The 15,522-nt window shown below is 54.8% G+C and overlaps 7 protein-coding genes and 1 non-coding gene across 8 annotated transcripts; 3 read left to right on the top strand and 5 right to left on the bottom strand.

The window, feature by feature from the left end:
• Positions 1-244: 244 nt before the first annotated feature.
• Positions 245-2,862, top strand: POSPLADRAFT_1043034 (hypothetical protein; the record flags this gene model as incomplete). The annotated part of the gene is made up of 8 exons (XM_024478214.1): positions 245-399; positions 456-507; positions 560-607; positions 661-1,036; positions 1,198-1,293; positions 1,348-1,837; positions 1,895-2,553; positions 2,612-2,862. The coding sequence occupies 8 exons, from the start codon at positions 245-247 to the stop codon at positions 2,860-2,862; spliced, it is 2,127 nt and encodes a 708-aa protein (XP_024344637.1).
• A 254-nt stretch (positions 2,863-3,116) lies between these two features.
• Positions 3,117-3,202, bottom strand: POSPLADRAFT_t11. The gene has a single exon. It is a non-coding gene; the product is annotated as a tRNA-Lys (tRNA).
• An 85-nt stretch (positions 3,203-3,287) lies between these two features.
• POSPLADRAFT_1051960 (hypothetical protein) lies at positions 3,288-4,471 on the top strand (the record flags this gene model as incomplete). Its single annotated transcript, XM_024480222.1, has 6 exons — positions 3,288-3,359; positions 3,413-3,555; positions 3,612-3,703; positions 3,763-3,845; positions 3,894-4,386; positions 4,440-4,471. 6 exons carry the CDS (start codon positions 3,288-3,290, stop codon positions 4,469-4,471), a joined length of 915 nt encoding a protein of 304 aa, XP_024344638.1.
• A 307-nt stretch (positions 4,472-4,778) lies between these two features.
• POSPLADRAFT_1127234 (hypothetical protein) lies at positions 4,779-5,600 on the bottom strand (the record flags this gene model as incomplete). Its single annotated transcript, XM_024483599.1, has 5 exons — positions 4,779-4,927; positions 5,009-5,084; positions 5,134-5,205; positions 5,254-5,525; positions 5,579-5,600. 5 exons carry the CDS (start codon positions 5,598-5,600, stop codon positions 4,779-4,781), a joined length of 591 nt encoding a protein of 196 aa, XP_024344639.1.
• Positions 5,601-6,054: 454 nt separating this feature from the next.
• POSPLADRAFT_1127525 (hypothetical protein) lies at positions 6,055-7,881 on the bottom strand (the record flags this gene model as incomplete). The annotated part of the gene is made up of 8 exons (XM_024483637.1): positions 6,055-6,171; positions 6,226-6,283; positions 6,338-6,365; positions 6,425-6,709; positions 6,761-6,808; positions 6,864-7,073; positions 7,130-7,413; positions 7,481-7,881. The coding sequence occupies 8 exons, from the start codon at positions 7,879-7,881 to the stop codon at positions 6,055-6,057; spliced, it is 1,431 nt and encodes a 476-aa protein (XP_024344640.1).
• A 2,874-nt stretch (positions 7,882-10,755) lies between these two features.
• Positions 10,756-12,738, bottom strand: POSPLADRAFT_1064316 (glycosyltransferase family 59 protein). Its single transcript, XM_024481787.1, has 9 exons — positions 12,621-12,738; positions 12,472-12,560; positions 12,115-12,418; positions 11,900-12,059; positions 11,708-11,836; positions 11,499-11,655; positions 11,377-11,436; positions 11,181-11,323; positions 10,756-11,121 (listed from the first exon to the last, which is right to left on the bottom strand). The coding sequence occupies exons 1-9, from the start codon at positions 12,717-12,719 to the stop codon at positions 10,877-10,879; spliced, it is 1,386 nt and encodes a 461-aa protein (XP_024344641.1). The 5' UTR covers positions 12,720-12,738; the 3' UTR covers positions 10,756-10,876.
• Positions 12,739-12,870: 132 nt separating this feature from the next.
• Positions 12,871-13,865, top strand: POSPLADRAFT_1128287 (hypothetical protein; the record flags this gene model as incomplete). Its single annotated transcript, XM_024483722.1, has 7 exons — positions 12,871-12,937; positions 12,990-13,074; positions 13,132-13,159; positions 13,217-13,309; positions 13,385-13,594; positions 13,624-13,752; positions 13,803-13,865. The coding sequence occupies 7 exons, from the start codon at positions 12,871-12,873 to the stop codon at positions 13,863-13,865; spliced, it is 675 nt and encodes a 224-aa protein (XP_024344642.1).
• Positions 13,866-14,056: 191 nt separating this feature from the next.
• Positions 14,057-15,189, bottom strand: POSPLADRAFT_1125161 (hypothetical protein; the record flags this gene model as incomplete). The annotated part of the gene is made up of 4 exons (XM_024483554.1): positions 14,057-14,140; positions 14,200-14,312; positions 14,372-14,930; positions 15,007-15,189. Coding segments are annotated over 4 exons (939 nt in total), but the record flags the coding sequence as incomplete, so codon positions are not given.
• Positions 15,190-15,522: the final 333 nt, after the last annotated feature.

Here is a 15,522-nt window from a genome sequence, read left to right on the forward strand (position 1 = left end):
TGGCCAGAGTATCGCGTGAGACCCCACAGGGACAGGAATAAGCCTGCGCTCATGGTCCCATCGACGCCCACTTTCGCCCGGAATAGGCAGGTATACTGCGTCATTCTGACGTCGGCGCCTAGTACCACAGTGCTCCCCTCTCCTTAACCTCAGGTCCTATATTTGCTCGCACCGAATATATAATGGCTACTATGTGGGACCGCATTCCTTACTGTCCCCCCTCGTCCCCCTCTTTCCATTCACCATGTCTTCAGCTATCGCCGATGCGGCCAAGCAGCTCTTCGGAACCGCTAATGCCAAGGTCACTGACCTGCAGTCCGACACAATCGACCCTGCCTCGAAGCCCAATAAGGGCCTAACGACTGATAATGGTGTCTATGTCTCTGACACTGACAACTGGTGTGTGGCTCATACGCACACGAGACGAGAGACTATTAATTGACCGCGAATTTCAGGCTAAAGGCCCAGAACGGCACTACCACCGGTCCCTCTCTGCTCGAGGACCAGGTTGGTTGTTCAACAAATGTCGCGTACATCGCAATAGTAACACGTTTCATAGATTGGCCGCGAGAAGATTCACCGCTTCGACCACGAGCGCATACCAGAGGTACGATGACGCGCTGCGCCTTGGAATACTCCTGCTCACTGTCTTCCGTATAGCGTGTCGTCCATGCCCGTGGAGTCGGGGCTCATGGCTACTTCAAGGTGTACAACGACAAAGCGTCCAAGTACACCTCTGCACCTGTCCTCACCGACCCCTCCCGCTCCACGCCCATTTTCGTGCGTATCAGTACCGTGCAAGGCTCTCGCGGCAGCGCGGACACCGTCCGCGATGTCCGCGGCTTTGCTGTTAAGTTCTACACTCAAGAGGGCAACTGGGACATTGTCGGCAACAACATTCCCGTATTCTTCATCCAGGATGCGATCAAGTTCCCCGACTTCGTGCACGCGGTCAAGCCTGAGCCGCACAATGAGGTCCCGCAGGGCCAGAGCGCGCACAACAACTTCTGGGACTTTGTCGGGTTGCAGCCCGAGTGTGAGTATAGATGTCGTCATCACAATTGCCAATATGCTCACAATCGGCCTTTACAGCCGCTCACATGGTTATGTGGGTCATGTCTGACCGCGCCATTCCGCGATCCCTCCGTATGATCCAAGGTTTTGGGGTCAACACCTACACTTTGATAAACGCGCAAGGCGAACGGTTCTTCGTCAAGTTCCATTGGCTTCCTGAGCTTGGCGTGCACAGCCTCGTCTGGGATGAGGCCCTAAAAATTGCGGGTCAGGATCCAGGTATGCGGGATTCGTCTTGTGCCCTTTGACCTGTTCTTGACTGAGTCTCTGCAGACTTCCACCGCAAGGACCTCCAGGAGGCGATCGAGAACGGTGCCTACCCCAAGTGGAACTTCGCCATCCAGACTATTCCGGAGGCGAACGAGCATGACTTTGATTTCGACATACTCGATGCTACCAAGGTCTGGCCGGAGGAGCTTGTCCCGCTCGAGGTCATCGGCGAGATGGTGCTCAACAAAACTGTCGACGAATTCTTCCCCGAGACTGAGCAAGTCGCGTTTTGCACTTCCCACGTGGTCCCCGGTATTGGCTTCAGCGACGATCCGTTGCTCCAGGGACGTAACTTTTCGTACTTCGACACTCAGATCACGCGCTTGGGTGTTAACTGGGAGGAGCTCCCGATCAACCGACCCGTGTGCCCCGTCATGAACCACCAACGTGACGGACAGATGCGACACAAAATCACGAAGGGCGCGATTAATTATTGGCCGAACCGTAAGGCTGTTGGCGCTCCGGTGCCCACCTCAGAAGGCGGCTATGCTGAGTGAGTCTTCCATCGAGTGTCAATCCTGCATGCAATATCTGATGGCGTCTTTGGCAGTGTCGCGCAGAAGGTTGCGGGCATCAAGCAGCGTGTGCGTACGCCCAAGTTCCAGGAGCACTACAACCAGGCACAACTTTTCTACAACTCCCTGACCGACTATGAGAAGACGCATCTCGTGAACGCCGTCTCATTCGAGCTTAGCCACTGCGACGATCCGGTTGTATTCCAGACATACACGAAGATCCTCAATAACATCGACTTCAACCTCGCAAAGCAGGTCGCAATCAATGTGGGCGGCACAATCCTCGAGAAGCCGGCGCGTGAGAACCACGGCAAGTCGACGCCGACGCTTTCCCAGCTTTACTATGCACCCAAGGAGCCGACGATCGTCTCGCGCCGCATCGCGATCCTTGTCGCAGACGGCTTCAACTTCGCCGAGGTCGAGGGCCTGCGAGCCGCGCTCAAGCTTGGCCAAGCAACGACCTGGATCATTGGGCCCCGCCGCGGGAAGGTCTACCCCGCAGGCCAGGTGGTGGGCACCGGCGAAGGTATCTGGGCGGACCACCACCACGAGGGCCAGCGCAGCACGCTGTTCGATTCGATTATTATCCCGAGCGGCGCTGAGCACGCGCAACGGCTCGCGCAGAACGGACGTGCGATCCACTGGGTCCGCGAGGCGTTTGGCCACTGCAAGCCCATTGGCGCGCTCGGCGAAGGTTGGTGCCGGTGCTGCTTCGTTCATTGAGCAAAAGATTGACTGAGATTTGCATACAGGTGTTGCATTCCTCCGCGAGGCCGTGCAGCTTCCAGGAGTCCAGCTTGCATCGAGCTTGAAGAGCGACTCCGTGACAACCTCGTACGGTGTCGTAACCGCGGGCAAGTACGACGCAGGCTCCGCGGTCGCGGACACGCTCAAGATCGCTCAAGGCGAGAAGGGCTTCATCTCCAACTTCGCGTATGAGGTCAGCAAGCACCGCTGCTACGAGCGCGAAGCGGAAGGCTTGACGTCGAAGGTTGCGTACTGAGAATGGCGTCCTCCAGCGCATCGCAGCACCTGCGAGACGAGTGTGTACCAACAAAAGTAATATGTATCATCCAGCAAATCAAAGGACATTGTATCTACTATCACCATCTATGTACTGCATACATATAAGTATATCTGTACCAATAAGACTCTTGCCTGTAATCGCGTTGACGTGGATCGAAGTATATTTGTATATCGCGCATGCGCGCATACAAGGCAAGACCTCCTGAAGAAAAGCTCCAAAAAGATTCCTCTAGCCCACCGCGAGGGTCGAACTCGCAGCCTTCAGATACACCCGCTTAGTAAGAGTCTGACGCTCTATCCGATTGAGCTAGGCGGGCAGGTGATAGCCGAGTCCCCAGGCCATATATGTTCTTGTATGATGTCTGCGTACTTTGCCGCCGTTCCCTGCTCAGCGCCGCCACAATGGATCTCACCGACTTGCACCCGCCTGATGACTACAGCCACAGATTCTTCATCTGGCATGAATGGATACAGGTGCTTCCCTAGGGGCAGCATGTCGCTGAGCGGCCTTCTCATTTGCATTTTAGGCGCATGGTCCCCTCACGAACGAGAATGTATTTGATTACTTCGCGACATCTATGTTTTACGACAAACAGAGCAACAACCAAGTGTTGCGCATGCAGACAATGCATACTGGGGTACCACTGGAGAATGAGGCCGAGGAACTGAGGTGCGTGGACCCTTGCTTCCTGTGACATGCACTGACGTGAAAGCGTCCGCTTGAAGACGATTTACGGGCATTGAGTTTGCCGTCGTACACGCACAACCTCCGTCCCTCTTCATCATTCACAAACGAGAACGCTTGTCACCAGATGAAGGTGTGTCCTTTCACGGTTCCTCCGCCGCGAGAATCCCCCAACGGGCCAAACCATGCCAGTGCGACCACTAGCGGCATACTTCATTATGAACAACCGCATATACCAATCCCCTGACGTCTACACCCTTATTTCCAACCGCCTTGTAAGTGCGAGAGATCCCGCGCCGCGCACGCTACTGAGACCGCTGTAGCTCACGTCCCTTCACGCGTTACAAAGTTCAATGACTACCTTGCGCACGCACAGGCCCGCGTACACGCCACGCACGGGCTTCGCGTGGCCGATCGTCGAGCCCGCCGCTCCGGATGACGCGTCCAAAGCGCGTGATGGTGCTGACGAGCCCCCCGAGAGCAATGCGACAGAGACGGCATCGACGACGGAGGACCAGGCGCTCGCGGAGCCCTCAGCAAAGCGCAAGCTCCCTGCCCACGAACGACAGCAGAATAACCTCTTACTGTTCAACGCGATGCGCACGACGGCCGTGCACGCGAGCAAGTCCTTCACGTTGCCCGCTGCGGCTGCGGAAGACATTGTGCCAGACACGCCGGGTCTGCGGTCACAGCCACGGTCGTCCGCCACCCCGGCGCCCGCACCAACACGCGCCGCGACGCCCAAGATGGGGCCAACGCCGCAAGAACAGCCTCCGGTGAAAGGTCCCCCGGGAGGGGGTAAGAAGAAGAAAAAGAGTGCGCGCCTTCTGGTTCTGTCTTGTCTGTCTTCTGACAAGTCTATGTGACAGGAATCGCGACAATGATGAACGTAACGTCCTAATCCGTGTCGAAATATGGGCAATGCCGGCCTTCGGCGGCAGCACTCAGATCGTACGCTCACACCGGTAGCAGTGTAGCCTCGCTGAAGCCTCGAGGATTTGAGGGTCAGCCGCCACCATCCGCTCGTTTACAATGGGGATGGAGGGCAACTGAAACGGAGTAATTGCCCTTTTTCGTCCGTTGCTGCGCAAAGGGTTCTGTGAGGGATTGAGCGCTCTCTGTAATACGAAGGGCGAATCTCTCCGAAATAGAGATTGTAACCTAATGCATCGAGTGTATCTGTAATGTACAATGCAGAACGTCTGTTTTCATGATCTTGCTCCTACACCCGTCAGCTTATCCGTGAGCCAACCGAGACTTGATAGTCCTGAATTCCTGGAGCCAACAACCCCGCCTCCAAGAGAAAGGGGATTCGCTGATGCGTACGATTCCTTGCGTGCCTTCGCGCTGTCTCGAACTGCAATGCAGATGAGTACGGTGTACGAGATGAGAACAAGATCTCAAGCAATAGATAGGTGGAACGCGATGTACAACTCACCTCGACGGTCGATTTCCTCTACATTGGTTTCCAATACCAGGCCTCCCTGTATCACCTCAGATAGAATGTGGTGAACCTACACCATTGAGCGTAACGTCCACAGTACTCGGACGCAGTAGCCTCACCTCATCAAAGTGGAAGACTAGGTCCAGCTCGCATACATTCTCAAACGTCCGGTCGAGAGACTCGACAAAGACCTGTGCATAGTTAGCCTCTGGCTACCCCAAAACAAAACGCACGCATACCTGTATCAGGTCCAAAATACCCAACTCGCTCTCGGCGCTGTCTACGACGAACACAAAATACAGTGTTGCGTAGTTCCTATACACCACACGCAGTTTTTCGCCAACTTCATCTTGGGGGGTGAGGAACCCCTCGAGCTCAGGTGCATCGAGGAAGTTACAGAGCCCGGCTGGGCGTGGCGACACAAGTGTGAAGATCTTCTGCACAAGCGTCTGGGCAGAACGATGAAGGGGCGAGTAGAACTTGGTCAGACGCGGCACGCCTGAGGTGTTGACTGTGCCGAGGCATGTGAGCAGGATGCAAGGTGAGGATTAGCGAGAGCCAGACAGATGAGTACCGCGTGAATCATGTCGTGAGCTTTCGTTAGTGTTGTTTGCCGAGCAAGGCCAGCAGTGGGCTATTTGCGAGCAGGGGGGCGCATTCACCGCTAGAGAGTGAAAGCAGATAGCAGGATATTGTTGTGGTAGGAATGGTGCGGAGAGGGTGTACCCGGCGTCTCGGTCGGCGCATCATGATCCTCCAAGTCGATCGAGTGGAACGCACTTGATCGCGTCAGCGAGCTGATAACATTGTGGCATTTCCTTACAACCACTGGTAGACGCGACAGAAATATAGCATCGCAGAACATCGAGCACCAGTAACTATCAATATCGCATGTTCATTACATCCTCGGGGCTCAGATTACAAGGCGCAGCAGTGTGGAATACTTAATAGCAGACACTGCAATTACAATAACACAGTGAATCGACCATGACGAACACATTATCATGAACTATGACGGGCAGAGAATGTTTCTGTGTGCATCATGCACCAGCAGTATCTGTGGCCGGAGCTGGCAGTAATACCAATGTATGCGCCGTTGGTCCGGAAGCCGGCTGCGGTTGAGTCGGGCCATCGCCTCGCATAGGTTTGCATAAATGCTTCTTATATGCGTAAGCCCACCAGCCCGCTTAAGACTTGAGGGGAAGACTCACGTTGAGTCTTGACGCATGCTGTTGTCTATGGGTCATCGTGCGGCAGTTCCAGCCATACCTGTGATAAATATCTGCTCAGACGCCATTCGCGACCAAGCATATATTGGCTTACCAGCAATTCGGAAGTACGGGCTTGCCTTCTGCAGCACACACACAGAAGTCAACGGCGAGTCCTGCTGACTAATGAATGACGACCCACCTTGCACTTTCCTTTCTCGCCACCACCGCCACAGGCGCTCCTTCATCAGTTGTTCGACGCACTGGAAGCAGTACCACTTGTCTTTCTGCCAGATGTGTTCTTGGTCATCTAGTATATCCATAATCTCGTCCATCATCTTTGTGTAGTCGAACTGGCTCCCGATGAACACGCCCCAATGTGTGCTCAGTAGGAACTGTTGGTTCTCGGAAACATTGCGCACAAGGTTGCCAGGCATGAGGGCGAATAGTTTGGTTTGGCAAAGTTGCCCGCGCAGGAGAGGCCAGGCTGAAGAGAGGATTCAGAAGATATGGGATTCCTACCATCGCAAGCACATACTCGTTGCGCCATAGAGATTTATACCCTGAACCGCATGGCATCTGAAACCTGTAGAGCGCAGTTGACAAATGTTTCCTCACAATGTAGTGATATGGCAACGCACAAGTATCGTGCTGTCCGACCACTTCTGTCAGAATGGCTTTTGCGAGCCTCTCTTTGCACACTTTGGGACCGAGCTTCAGGGTTCGCATATGACTTTCATATGCGCGCCAGAAAAAGCCTTCCTCAGCGTTCTCCGGCTGACTTGCTGAAATCTTCTTGAAGTCGCCAAGCACTGTGCTGGGGCCTATAGACGATTTACACCTGAACCAATCTGTACAAACAGGTCAGAATCGTACCTCGCTGCTCACGATGAGCGGACATATTTACCTTTGGGGGGCGTTGCCAAAGCAGGGTCTCCGAGCGCGCCGTCGCACCATGCGACGAGATCAGCAATGAAGTCGGCCGCGCGTGCTATATCGAAAATATCGTCGACCATATATGCCTTGAAGAAGTTCGCGCATTCCTGCGAGAAGTCCTGTGGCTCGTCGTCTTCCCAGTACTCTGGTGGGCCATGTACCTCACAGTAGAGCCAGAAGCGATACATCGCGCTGCAGAAGCGGCTGGACTCCGCGAGTGTGAGCGTGCTTTTTGGGGAGGCGCGGTCCTTGTTCCTATTGCAAGAATGAAGCTCAGGGCCTCACACGTCGCTCATATTATTGTTCGCAGAACGGGATGTACCTCCAGCTAAATATGTCTTCGAGCTCTTGAACTACGGGGCCGTGCCACTCGAGCAAGTTCGCTTCGGCGCGTGTCAACGGCGCGCGCAGGGCATCCTCTTCAGTTGGACCTGGATCCTTAGGACGCTGGTTGTCTGTATCGTCAGCATCGTCGCCCTCATATTCAACTGTGTATTTGTTGAGGGTGAGCTGGAAGCGGACCAGTCTTGTGGCGGCGGGCAGCGCGTCGCAGTTCCCTATCACATTCTCCGCCACAGCCCTGACAATAGACTTCGGGCGTGCTTCGAAGACTTCATATATCGTCTTGGAAGTGCGAATAAGAGCAGCAAGGGTGCCGAAATCTCGCACATAGGTAAAAATGCGGTCGACGAGATCGTGCGAAAGGTCGGAGAACGCGGTCATGGTTACAAACGATTCCGGGAGCGTGCCCACGATAGACAGCAGGGGCGTTGTATTTATGGTGTCCGTAGGCGCCGTGACGGGAGCGGCAACTTGAACATACAAAAGGAGTCAACCCCGAAGGGCTTGGCCGCATTTCCATCTATGGGAACTGGCGGGCGCGTGCCTGGCGCATCAAGCGGCATCGGTACCGACGATCCAATCGGGAGGGCGCCCATCGTGCGACCAGCTCACCGCACACGGGGCGAGTCGAGTCATGCACACGTACACGGGGACCCAGATTCCCTCGCGGTCGTAGACTTCCGAAAGGTTCACGTTCCCGCCCGTAACACCCTAACACGTCTTGAGCATAAAAATGGCATTCTCATAAGTGGGACAGTTACACTGCAGCGCACAATACTACGTTACAGTACGTGACAGGACCACAACAGCGATGTTCCAGCCGCATTAAGATACTAATACAATCGTGTCCAACATACAGTTAAATTTAGCAACTAGGGCAATGAGCCTGTAGAACAGGTTACACGGTCAAGTTCATGCCTCAAAGCAAGAGTAATAGTATACTCACGGATGAATCAGGTCAACGAATATTTACACAGACGCTGAGAGTAGCTGCCTGCGGCTTTGATCCAGCCCCGCCAGCAGGACAGCAAGCATGTCTTTGTTTGCCCGCACGAGCTCGAGCTCTCCTTCAGCTGTGTCCCGGACAGTGCCCCACGCGTCCTTCACGTCTGTCGCACAACACATGAGGGCCCACCGGTCCTGCTGCTGCTTGATCGCCGCTGCATGCATCGCTTGCGCACGTTCCTGCATCTGCACCAACGCCTCGTGGACAGCCTGCTCACGGACGACTTGCGCCTGGCGCAGCTGCTCCTCTAGGGACACGATGTACTCCATCCGCTCGCTATCGACATGCAGGTTCCCATGCACCTGGTTTTCGAGCTGCGTGATCTGCTTCGCAAGCTCTTCAGTGTCACGTAGACGCGCAGCCTTCGCCATCTGTAGCTGGCTCTCGAGCGACTCGATCTCGGCGAGACGATCGCGAGCTTTCGTTTCTGCAGATGCGAGCTGGAGGCGCAACATGGTCGAGCCCGCACCATCTTCCAGCGTTATGTCGGAAGACATCTCCCCGAACAACATAGCGTTGTGTGGAGCAGGAGATGGCGTGACCTCGGGAAGCAATACTTGGGATATTGAGCCGTAGCCTCCAGGGGATGGCAGCGCGCTCAAGGTTGGGCTTTCCGGAACATCATGGGTAGATGAGCTGAGGCTAGGTGAGACGGCGCCTGAGCGGAAAGGAGCAGGAATATCAGAAAGCATATGCTCTATGTCCTCATCCTGGAGCGTTTTGCTGTGCTTCGCCAATTGCTCCCATGATAGGATGGAGCCACGATCATTTCCCAGCCCGCGACGGAACGGTCGCAGGAATGGCGAACTATTGGTGGATGAGGGTGCTTCGGGAGAGAGATATGACATGTTCGCACGGTTTGGTAGGAAAGGTCGCGGCGGCGTACGAGGACGTCCGTCCCGCTCCGTCATTATGCGGAACCGTGGAAGGGCAGGAGTAGGTGCCGTCGGTGAGGCAACCGTCGAAAGCATGTATTCGACATCATGGGCGTCGAGACTGTCAAGACTGTCACCCTCTGCGAATGCGCCAGGAGTTGGAGTAACAGACGAACGCTGCAGTGCACTTGAAGTCGCAGCAAATTCAGCAGCCTTACGAGAGGATCGTTGTCCCAAGGGAGACTCGGCGCTACTGCGAAGAGGGCTGGGACTGGGTGTGCTTCTTCGGCTGACATTCTCGGCAGGTTTCTTCGCATTTACACCAGTAAGGCCCGTTCGCGGGGTTCGCGGAGAGGACGCGGATGAAGAGGCTGACGACGGTGGACGTGCGGATTGCGAGGCAGATGAATTCGACGAAGTCTTCGCTGTCTTCGAAGGACGAGCAGGACTTCCATTGCGGGGCGAAGGCGAGGGTGGAGGTGACCGCTTTTGCGCCATGGCTTTGGACTTCTTCTCCGGAGTCTGGGGCCCCACATTGATTGCCTTTGTGAGGTTCACCTTTAACGCTGAGGGGTGGGGGACTGGGCTGATTGACCGTCCAAGCTTTCCAGCAGAGCGCGGTAGCTCGAGTGTAGCGGGGCGCTTCTCGTCAGTGTCCGTGTCCTTATCGTCGAGCGCACTGGGGGCACGCGACCGCAGGGTCATACGCGTGGGGGAAGACACCTTCTTCGTCACACCCGCCTCTCCGAGTATCGACCTCGGCCTGTACTTGGGGAGCGCAGACGTCCCATTGGACATCCTGGGGCGGAGAGAGGTTGTGCGGGAAAGCGTCGTTTTGGGGGTCTGGGGGGACGAAGATGTCTCGTCAGAATCTGTAACCGTGGGCTTCTTCAGCGTAGAGGCCCTGCGTGTGTGACGTGTGATCGTCCTGTTCCTCGTCTCGGGAGATGGGGCTTCCTCCTTCAGCACCGCCGGCTTATCGACGGCGACGCGCGACGGCATGGTACCGATAGCGCTCGACCGCCGCACATCCTTGATCTTCTTGCTGACCTTCTCTTTGTCTGCGCCGTCCTTATGCATGACGTCCGCAAGGGCTTTCCCTACAGAGGAAAGGTTGAGCGATTGACGGATGGAAGATCGGGTGACGGGTTTGGAGGGTAGCTGAGTGCCACCGTTGGCGACTTGAGAGGCCATGGGTGCGGTATATAAAGGTATCCCGGGCGGTCAGTATCGTCGCAGTCCGTCCGTTAGTCTGTCAGAGTCGTGTCGAGGGCGTCGTAGGTACCGTGGTGGGTCGTTGGGGGAGGGGTCGTTGCAAAGTCGTTGCTACGACCGTGTCGCATAAATGTGGCGCGTGATGGTCGTCGCGTAATTCCAAGTCGAACTGGCAACAAATAGCGCGTAAACATTGTGCGTCACGAGACTACCGCCATGTGGGTCCGCAAGGGTCCACGCGCTTCGCGCACCCTTCAGACGCGCTCTGCACTCCTCTACTCTACCACATGAATCTACCTACACCAGGCCGCGTCTTGTACAGGAACACATACATAGTGGCACCATTGATGGCGCCATACCAGAAACCCTCCACAATCACAGCCCACAACGGGGCATCAGCAACCTGCGCTCTCAGCAATATATAGGGGATGAGGAAGTATCGTGGTTCTAGAAGAGGGGTAGGTATCAATGTGGGCAGCACGAATACAGGGAGGATGAGGTTCTGCAGCAAGGTTTGGTCTTGTCCTGTGAACGGACGTCCGCTAGTCAAATCCCTCTCATCAGTCACAGTACTCAAGACACACCTGTGCGGAGATACCACGCCCAGGCACAAGATATGTATCCGGGGATGAGCAGATATGGCACAATGGGATGAACCATGAAGATTCTCCGCCATATGTAGAAGGTGTAATGGCGATTATCCGATAATAAGAACGGGTGGTGTATCCTGAACACAAACTCAGTTGTATGAACTGTTCTGAGGTCGGAAGAGAGACATACGTGAACTTGTGCACCGTAATGGTCATCACAACGGATACCAAAGTCGTCATAACCGTGTTTCTGAAAGAGGCATCAGCCTTCCGTCCACCATGTTGCATCCGCAATGCGGCAGAGACGTGTACCTCCGACTACCGAACATTCGTGCCCAGACATCTTGCGCTAGTTTCTTCACGCCTCCTTCACCACTGACCAGAACAGGCCATCCGAGGATAGTGGCAAATCCCACGAAGTAGTAAAGCTGCGGGACGTGTAGCGCGGGAACGTGATTCGACTTATCACCTATTGCCGAACTTAGACACTCGCCGTATCATCAGGGTATTGACGATCTCACCAAGCACAATGCCGCCATTCCATACGACGAAGCTTCCAAACGCCGCGAGGGCCAGAGCGTACGAGATGAACGACAGGAGGATGTCCGGAAGGATCTGCGGGAAGGACATGATCGATCGGGTAAGATCCACTGCGGGGGCCCCAAATCATTATTACAATGCGCTACTCCGTGATGCACCGCTTTCCTACTCACTTGGACTAGCAGCAAGGGCTGGGGGGTCGTGTAGCTTTGCAGCAGCTCGCGCACCTGGGGGCGCACGCCGCGTCCGCAGGTACATGAGTTGACTGGCGGCGTACGCATATAGAACCCACACAATGTTGTTCTGGCGGAAAGTGCAGCTCATCACACCTAGCTAACACGCTTGCCCTCCATGAGTTGATGTCCGTGTAAAAGAGCGGCCGACACACCAAAGCAGCGAGCCAGTGTTTCCCCTGCGTGGCGACTACAACTGTTGCCAAGACGAACACCAGGCTGGGCAACTCGGTGTAGTATAGAAAGGCAAAGAACCACGCAATGGGGAAGCTCGAAAGTATGACACCTTCCGTGGTGGGCACGAACCACGAATGTGGTGGCCTCTCACGCCGGTGAAAGCATAGAAGGCGCGTCAACACCAACGGGAGTACCAGCAAAGATAGTGTAGGCGTGAATCGTAACAATGGCAAGTTGCATTTGACCATGAAGACTCGCTTCATGAACACGCTCAAGGCATAGCTGTGTAAATGACGCCCTTAGCAAGCTTATGCAGACAGAGCGATATATCTTACAGCCCAGGAGGCGTTGTAATCTTTGGGTCCCACGTCAAATAATCCCCTTTGCAGTACGCCTGCGCCTGCGGGACATGGAAGGGTTCGTCCTGGGAATATGTATGCTGGTGAACACTTCTATACTACGGGTGAACAGATGGTGTGCACACCATGTATGGCTCTATCACCTCCTCATTTACAGCCTTCAGTGTCATAATAGCCAAAGCACAGAAGGCCGCATAGTACGTTGCACCTGGGTCGGATGACATGGCCACCAAAGGACGAAGGAATGAAACTCGTTGCGTATTGCCATTTTGGGAGATCATACTTAACGCCTCTCATAGGCGCCCATCGATGTTCTGCCGCTGGCATTCTGTCTTGACTAAATATAACCATAAGTACGCGTTCCTCGACCTTGAGATGATCCCAACGCCAGATCTGTCGCATTTGTCGAGAGGAGATTATGACCATGTCTACGAGCCCGCAGGTATGAGGAGCGGCATTTTCTTCCAGTACCCAAAATTTATAATGTCGCTCAGAGGATACTTTCCTGCTCCTGGATGCCTTGGAACAGGATGCAACGGAACTTTTAAGGTCAAGGCCACTTATATGCTTAGAAATTGGGTATGCACCCGCTGTGCCGGAAATGAATGGTATTACTGGATTAAAGAATTTTGCAAGGTCTGGTTCAGGATGTGTCTCCAGTTTTGTCGGGAGCATTCTCGGGTCTTCATTCGCTTGTATGTGAGGTTCCAACTATAATCAGCACTCATTTTCTAATTATCCTCCAGTATATATATCGACGGATATCAATCTACACGCATGTCGCTGCACTCGGCGGACTGGCCTCCAGAATAAGGTACGTCGCTCTCCTTGCCTCACCATCTCTCCGCGTTCGTGAAAAGATACTGAGCGCACATTGTGCGTGTAGTAGATACCCATCGACTCTATCCTGACATCACTCACTGGTGCACTCATGCATCGTCTGTCGCATGCCGTGGATGTCCTGCTCTTTAACCCGCCCTATGTCCCGACCTACTCCGACGAGGCGGATGATGCGCAGCATGATGCTGGTATTGCAGGCGCGTGGGCGGGTGGAGCAGATGGGATGCAGATAACAAACACAGTACTCCAGCAGGTTGAGGTATTAATCTCACTGCTGTGCCTGACAAGCCAACAGCTGACCAAAGTGTGCAGAGCCTGCTATCGCCCACAGGTCGGTTCTACCTTGTGGCTGTGAAGGAAAACGACGTTCCTGGAATTCGTCAGCGCATGCTCGACGAGCACAGGCTTCAGAGCCAAGTGAGCACGCATTTTCAGCCTCGCCTTCGTACACCCTAACGTCATCGCAGATAGTGCTGCAAAGACGCGCAGGCCGCGAACATCTTTTCGTCGTACGGTTTTCTCGCGGATAGTCTTCACGACTGTTTTCGCAAATTTATCGACTATGTCATCACCCCATGACATTCATTTATACGGAATAAGAATAACCTGAGGCTCTAATAGTGACACTTTTGCGACTGCCAACTTTCTCATACAATACGTCCATTTGTTACACAATGCGAGGTTTCACCCCCTGTTCCAGACTGAGGTCAAGACCATCTAGGGCGGGTATGGGACGTTCAGCCTGTGGGGTAATACGGGCACCATGTCGACGTTCGCCCGTGCCGGCAAAGTCAACAATCGCGGACTGAAAATGAATGCGATACCAGTGAAAACCTAGTAGACAATATGACCGGCTGGGCTTACATGCGCGGTGATCCTGTTGTCCCACAGAACGACGGTGTATGGCTGCCACTTGACGCGGGCCTGGATATCAGCACTCTTGTCGACGTGGTCATACAGGAGGTTCAAGATCGCATCTATCAGTAGGTCGCATCATCAGGGAAATGTCAAAATGACAATAACGTGCAACACTGACCAGACTCTTCCTTCTTCAGGCCAACAATACGACGAGTGAACTGTCTGTTGACGTAAATAGCATCCTCGCCAGTGATTGGGTGACGTCTGATAACAGGGTGGACATTCTCAACAGGTTCACGCCTGACGACGCCGCCCCTGTTCCCAGCCCTTGAGTACTGGGCCTGCTCGAAACCCGAGTGCACGGCCTTAAGCGTTCGCAGGAAGGCAACAAACTGCGGGGACAACCGCTTGAGCGCAGCGATCTGCGAAGTGAACGCAGTGTCGCCTCCTGTCTCAGGTGCAGAGACCAGGAAGAATGTCGTCAGACCCGGAGGCTGGAGCTCGTAAGACACGTCTGAGTGCCAGGTGGTAGACGTCAGTCGGTTCTCGCGCTCGAAGTTGTACGTAGCGTTGGCATCACGGTACACGAGGTGGACCTCAGGGTAGCCGTCAGGGTGCCCAGACGTAGGGTGAATATGCAAGCGGCCGAAGTGCCTGCCCCACTCGAGATAGAAGTCGGGCCCGCGGTCGATGAAGTCTTGCTGGTCACGGAAGACAACTAGGCCGCGTCTGGCGACCTATGTATACATTGCCATATGAGGCGACACAATGAGCCCGCGTGCGCTGCGGGCAGACGTGAAACAGACCGCGTACCTCCAATGCGAGCTGATCCCTCCCATCGTTATCAAGCGTCGCAAGATTGACGCCGCGCACTTCCTCGCCCAAGTGGGGGGTCAATTGGACGATGCTAGTGGCATTGGCTAGAAAGGCCCGGGGGTCTGGATGGCTGAGCGCACGCGATGCGGGATCGACATGATCGAACGGGGTAAGCGGTGGGTAGTGCTCGTCTTGCGGGAACACTGGGAGCAGATTGGCGTAGCGGTAGACGTTCGCCGGCTTATCGGCTTCATTGTTCTCTGGCGCCTTCGAACGGAGGCTGAGAGAACTGAGACTCTCGGTGATGGACTGGTTAATTGTCTCGACAGTAGACATGGCGATGGTGGTGTCAGTGGGTGTCGGAGCAGCTGTGCGATCGCTGCCAGGGACCGCACATACGGCATATAAGCACTATGTTTGTCGCCATCGAGGGGGGCTACGACGCAATACCACTGCAATGGGTGCCAATGGAAAAAGTCAGCTATCGCTCGCACGCAAGATGAGGAGTGTGGT

The sequence above is a fragment of the Postia placenta genome, assembly GCF_002117355.1.
Source record: "Postia placenta MAD-698-R-SB12 unplaced genomic scaffold POSPLAscaffold_1, whole genome shotgun sequence".
In the NCBI taxonomy this organism is placed as follows: domain Eukaryota; kingdom Fungi; phylum Basidiomycota; class Agaricomycetes; order Polyporales; family Adustoporiaceae; genus Rhodonia; species Rhodonia placenta.

Bases quoted from the DNA above. Each gene is read 5' to 3' on its own strand.
- POSPLADRAFT_1064316 (XM_024481787.1), bottom strand. From the start codon at position 12,719: ATGTCATCCGACCCAGGTGCAACGTACTATGCGGCCTTCTGTGCTTTG. The intron at 12,419-12,471 runs GTAAGATATATC...TCATTTACACAG, and splicing joins ATTACAACGCCTCCTGGGCT to CTATGCCTTGAGCGTGTTCA. The intron at 11,837-11,899 runs GTGAGTAGGAAA...GGGCCCCCGCAG, and splicing joins AGCCCTTGCTGCTAGTCCAA to TGGATCTTACCCGATCGATC.